Below are 6456 nucleotides of genomic sequence, written 5' to 3'. Positions count from 1 at the left end.
ATATATATATATATACATATACGACGGGCTTCTTTCAGTTTCTGTCTACCAAATCCACTCTCAAGGCTTTGGTCGGCCCGAGGCTATAGTAGAAGACACTTGCCACGCAGTGGGACTGAACCCGGAACCATGTGGTTCGTAAGCAAGCTACTTACCACACAGCCACTCCTGCGCTTGTTAATTATTTTACTAAATTATTTCTTTTCCAGAAATGTTATCTTATGTCAAAATTTCAGATTCTGTAGCTTCAGTATAAAAACCATAATCTTTCTCTTCATTTTCATTTATTTTTATTTATTCATTTATTTATTTTGCTCATTATAAACTTAATCTTAATTATTATTTTTAAGGGCGACAGTAACTCACCTCCTCTGGAAATTGTTCAAACTGTTGGCAATGCAAGTTTTACGTCCACAGATGATGAACAATCGTATGGTGAAATGTCAACATCACATCTGTCATTAGATGAGGTAAATTTTTTTATCTATTTTCTGAAGATTTACACACAAATTTATGAGAAATGTATATGAATTTGTGTTGCAAGATTCCTGATCTGAAACCGTGTGTTGAAACAGATATTGTTATATTTCAGGATAGTCTTTTTTTTTATCTTTGCCGAATAACCACACACACTATATATTCGTTCTTCACTTATTTATTATTGTTCTTATTTTAACTGATGTCCAATGGATATCAGTTAAAATTTGAACAGTAATAAATGAGTGAAGAATGAATATATAGTATGTGTGGTTATTTGGTAAAAAAAAAAAAACCTCAAAAAAACTGACCATCCCGAAATATAACAATATTCTATGTTGAAAAAAAAAAAAATTGGTTCTGTGGTTAAGAAATTTGCTTTGCAATCACACAGTTTTAGGTTCAGTTCCACTGTGCAGCCACTTCAGCAAGTGTCACCTTGGGCTGATCAATGCTCTCTGAGTAAATCTGGTAGAAGGAAACAGTATGGAAGCTCATCGTGTGTTTTTGTGTGGTCCCCCTTGCATTGCTTGACAACTGGTGTAGGTTTGTTTATGTTCCCATAGCTTAGCTGTTTGGCAAAAGAAACTGGTAGACTTAAAATTAAGAACTGGGGTCGGATTTGTTTGACTAAATCCTTCAAGGTGGTGCTCCAGCATGGCTGCAGTCCAATGACAAACAAATAAAAGGTACCTTATTCTCATTAAAAAATTTTTTTTATATCATTGTGTATGGATGAGGATGGATACATACGTACGTATGTACACACACACACATACATACATACATGGTGCTGGTGCCACATAAAAAGTATCCAATGTATTCTGTAAAGTGGTTTTGCATTAGGAAGGGTACACACCTGTAGAAACCATATCAAAGCAGACAGTAGAGCTTAGTGAAGTCTGCAGGCTTGTCAGTTCCTGTGAAACCGTCCAACCCATGCCGGCATGGAAGACGGACGTTAAATGATTCTGATATATAACAAGCTTCTGCAGTTTCCATCTACCAAACTGCATTCACAAAGCATTGGTCAACCCAAGGTTATGTAGAAGACACCTGCCTAAGGCTCCTGCAAGTGGGTTAACATCCAGAACCACAAATTGTGAAGTGAATTTCTTAACTATATAGCCATGACTAACCTTTAATATGTGAAACCTTGTTTTCTACGAACATCATTATCAAAAATGTATCATAGTCATTGGTTCTAGCTATGTTAAGTATGTGCTTTTGTCAGGAGAAATCCTTAGTGAAACCTGACGGATATTTGGAGCAATTGTGAGGGCTCTATGTTGCTCATGTTGAAGAGGGACTTGAGATGAGGTTTTCTTGATATAAGTGACTTTAGATTTTTTCTTGTGGAAAGACACTAGATTGGTAATATTTCCATTGAAGGAGGCTTTCAAGGTCTCTCTTCATGGTATTGGTGTGGGGCCGGTGTGTGGTACCTAGGTTGTGAATGGATAATGCTTGGTTAGAGAAGAATGAAAAGTTGTGTCATGATGTAAAGTCATTGATGTAAAAAAGGGAGACAACTGAAGACAATACTGGGGCGCACACTGGGATGATCAAGTGAAGAAGAAAAAAGAGCTCCATCAACACACCTCACAATAGTGCAATCTCACATTAACATTATATGTCCACTGGAGCATGCATGCCTAATTATTTTCCCTAGCTCCTATCCCACAGATCCACTGCATTCCATGTCTTACTACAATGTAATGTTATGCTTCATACTCAGCCATCATGCAGTCTCTAAGAGAAAATCACTTTGTTACTTTCTTTGAAATTTACAACCCCCATGCTTACTCTGGCTGCTATATTTTCAAAACATTCTCCTCCACTACTAATTTGGTCAGTTAGATAATGAGAAACAATCAGCTACTTCTAATGAGGTCTTCTGAGCATTTGAAAAAATGTATTTTGTTGGTGATCTTACTGCTAAAATTACTTTTCTTTTCTATCAATCCCATTGCTTCTTTGGTGCTTCCATATTATATTCAGTATACTGTATGATATTCCTATCTTCTTTTCTGCATATCATGCCAGTTTCCTTCCTAGATAGCAGTAGAGTTTTGCCTTCCTTTATGCTAGCTGAAACTTTTGTCCTTGCTATGTTTACATTAAGACCACTCAATTCTAGATTGTGCTTCCATACATGGAATTTCTTCTTTAATCCTTTGACTAGATCAGTCATAAATAAACTGTGGCTCACGAGACTTTCTGAATGCTACACCTAATTTGTATACCAATTACTTTGAATTTTTTAAATAGTATGTCCCACCTGATGAGCCATGTCTCATGTGGCCTGCTTTTTGTAAAAGATTGCCTTCTACCTGGACTAGATCATACAGAAGTTCCCATGGACAGCCAGTCTTAGACTCCCTTGTTATAGGCTGAAGAACTAAAATTAAAGGCAGCAAAGACCCTGAGTCCTGATGGACAGCTACCTAAAGTTGATGATGATGATGATGATGATATTTCAGTGACGCTTCACTTTGCTATTATATCTGGAAGCAAAATTTCCAATTGGAAATCATAGATGTGTTTAATTCAATGATCATTTAATAATACTTTCAATTATAGGCACAAAGCCTAAAATCTTGGGGAGGGGGCCAGTCGATTACACTGATCCTAGTGTTTACCTGGTATTTATTTTATCAACCCCAGAAAGATGAAAGTTAAAGTCGACCTCTGTGGCATTTGAACTCAGAATGTAAAGGTGGACGAAATATCGTTAAGCATAATTACTGAATAACAATGCTTTTATCTTATATTTTCAGGGTGTTTTGACCAATGATTCGTCGCCGTATCAAAGATCTTTTGAAGAAAGCTCCCAAAGAAATAATTCAGGTAATTGTTCTTTGTTTCTTTTCGTTTATTCTTGTTGTTTAGTTTTGGTATCATTTTCATCAAGTAGTTCCATGATCAAACTGAATGTCATGTTTTTTTTGTGTTTTTTTTTCTTTTTCTTTCCTCACATTGTGTCTAGGGCTGCATCATTGAATGTGTCCTTTCTTTATTATGTGAAATATTGCTGAAGTGAGAGAGAGAGAGAGAGAGAGAGAGATGGTGAAAGTGAAAATGTACCCTCAAAGTACAAGGTGAATATGAGAGAGAATTTGGATAGAGGAACAGAAAAGGTTGGTGGATAGGTAAGTGTACCAGAGTGGAAAAAGTGTGTGGTAGATGACGAGTAATGGTGGACACTGTGAATGGGGAACAATTTGGAGCTGAAACATTTTCTTTCTAATGATAGAAGCAATTCTTTAACATTTGTTATTTTGTTACTTTCAATTGAGTGCTCTTTATAATGCTTTATAACTTCATATTTGTATTTGATAATTTTGCAGCTCTATTAAACTTTATTAATGACAAATATTTTTGTTTTATTTCATTCAAGACTTCAACCGACTAGATCTTTTTACACGGTTAATTAATGCCAGAAACCAGCTGACTTCTGTACGAGATCTCACAATGCCTCCCAAATTGCATTTAGTGGATCGACTTTTTCCTCTCTATCAGAATGATGAAGATATTTGCAACTGTTGCTTGAATCTCACCTCAGTCAAAGAAACTGAACCTGGCGATAACACAGCCTCCTTACAGGCTAAAAAAATGTTTTGCAGCTTTTGGAAAAAAATTCTTCATAAACATTTTTCTGGTTCCTTTGAAAAGTATCCAGTTGTGTGTCCAGAGAATGGTGGAGACTTCTTTGAAGTTCTCGGGAAAATACTCTCTCATGGTTTTCTTCTTTATGGCTATTGGCCTGTCCGCTTTGCTAAAGCATCTGCTTGTTTTATTATTACTGAAATTCAAAATGAAGATAGTCTTCTGAAATCTTTCAAAAATACTCTCTCAGAGTTTGAACTGTGTGTTGTCAATGCTGCTTTAAAGGAAGCTAGAATGTTGCCACCAAAGTTTTCTGCAAACCTTGAAGAAATGTTAGTAACAGTTCTTGGGAAATATGGTATTTTAAATGTTCCTGCTCCCTGTGACCTTAGTGACACTCTTCAACGGATTGCACAAACTATTTTAATTCACCGGCCTTATTGGGCGCTTAAGCAACTGGCTGATGGGTGCAAAAAGTCCATTTCATGCTCTTTTATCAGTGAAATGTCAGAAGATGATGTAGACTATTTATACCATTCGTTGGTTCCTGAACCACCTGTTCTCATTCCTAAGATTGAATACAAACATTGTGATGCCAGTGAAGAAGGTTCTTATGTTTTAGAGAAAAAAGTCCGAGATCAATTTGAAACCTATCTCTGGTCTGTTAATCGAGAGCAGCTTGAAGTGATTGTGGAATGCTGGGGTGGATGTGATTGTTTAATAGCTCCAAAATATTACGTACAGTTCTCCATGCCAGAGCAAGGCTATGGGGCCGTCTTTCACTGCCAACAAAACCTGCTCATCTTATCAAAGCGACTTGTAAATAAGACAGATATTGCTGATGCTCTCAAGAAAGCAACTGAATTAGAAAGTGCTGAATAGAATTGACGAATCTCTCTCTTGAAAGATTACTACTTGTGATATTGATTTATTTAGCTTTGATCTGATCTATCATTCCCTCTTCAACCTTCAACTGAAGCTAGTTTTTCATCTTTTGTATACATTAATGCATAAAAATGATTAAAGTGACAAAGAACTATTACATTCATTCGAATCAGGAGCAAGGAACTTATATCATTACTTAAGAGCAATGCAAGTGTCCCTTGAAGTATTGCGTCAGAGGGTTATTAACAAATACTTTAGCTTTCATATAATGTATCTTGGGCTAACCAGTTTGGTAGAACCAGTCTTTCTTTTGGTGTATACCTATTGAAGACATTCCTGGGTTATTATTATGCCCACTGGAACTGTTGAACTCAGCAATGCCAACTAACAAACCACTTGTTGACTTTACAGTTCTGTCACTGTTTAAGACAGTGAGCTCATGCAGCACCTTTTTTTACAAATAAATAAAACTGGACCATTTGAGAGTTAAATGTGTTGACTACTGACAAAACAGAATATAAACCACCGAATTCTTGGCTGGTTGTCTCATCCCCTACTTCCTTAGCCATTTGCATTTTCATAAATTAAAGGAAATATTTAAAAAACAATTCACAAATAGATTATTATTGAATATATTTTTCAGATTCTCTAAAAATCATCTACGAAATATTTCTTTTAAAGCATTTAGTAAATAAGGATTAAATATTTTTATTTAAATTCTTATAAATAAGCAACAAATATCCTGTCATCTCTCTATACTCTTGTACTAATCCATTTAAAAAAAAAAATTAGCAAAGATCAATGAAATGTATTGAGTATAGAGAATTAAAATTATTGGGAATATTTTAGTTTGTGTGTTTGTAATTTTTAATGTTATCTTCGCTGCTGATGTTTAAGAAATATCTGTTAAAAATTTGTCAGTGCTAAATTGCTATGATGGAAATTACATTTTTAAAACTTAATTTAAAAAAAATACCTGATAACATCCAATAAAACATGAACCATTTTTTAAAAAAGTAATTTGTTTATTTCACATGTGTTTTGAATTAATCCTGCATTTTCCTGTAGCTTCAAGATTTTGATGATATGATTGTTTATTTTTAGAATGACATTGTAGGATAGGTGTGAGAAGTTGGATCTGGCCAGCTTGAACATGAAACAGGTAGTAAAATATTTAGACAATGTATGGCCAGTTTATATATTCTTTCATTCTTTTACTTGTTTCAATCATTTGACTGTGGCCATGCTGGAGCACCCCCTTTAGTCGAGCAAATCGACCTCAGGACTTATTCTTTGTAAGCCTAGTACTTATTCTATCGGTCTCTTTCGCCGAACCGCTAGGTTACGAGGAAGTAAACACACCAGCATCAGTTGTCAAGCGATGTTGGGGGGGACAAACACAGACACAAACATATACACACACACACACACATACATATATATATACGACGGGCTTCTTTCAGTTTCCGTCTACCAAATCCACTC

The 6456-nt window shown here is 35.5% G+C and overlaps 1 protein-coding gene across 5 annotated transcripts in view; it reads left to right on the top strand.

Moving 5' to 3' along the window:
• Positions 1 to 5981, top strand: part of LOC106878111 (uncharacterized) — a 31878-nt gene extending 25897 nt beyond the window's left edge. For all 5 annotated transcript variants that reach the window (XM_052974893.1, XM_014927221.2, XM_052974894.1 and 2 more), the window contains 3 exons: positions 351 to 470; positions 3258 to 3327; positions 3878 to 5981. In XM_052974893.1, the coding sequence (XP_052830853.1) occupies positions 351 to 470; positions 3258 to 3327; positions 3878 to 4968 (1281 nt within the window). In that variant the 3' untranslated portion in view covers positions 4969 to 5981. The remainder of the gene's footprint in view (positions 1 to 350; positions 471 to 3257; positions 3328 to 3877) is intronic.
• The last annotated feature ends 475 nt before the right edge of the window (positions 5982 to 6456 follow it).

The sequence above is a fragment of the Octopus bimaculoides genome, chromosome 19, assembly GCF_001194135.2.
Source record: "Octopus bimaculoides isolate UCB-OBI-ISO-001 chromosome 19, ASM119413v2, whole genome shotgun sequence".
In the NCBI taxonomy this organism is placed as follows: Eukaryota; Metazoa; Mollusca; class Cephalopoda; order Octopoda; family Octopodidae; genus Octopus; species Octopus bimaculoides.
The sequence above is the reverse complement of the archived record's forward strand: the minus strand, read 5'-3'. Positions and strand labels throughout refer to the sequence as shown.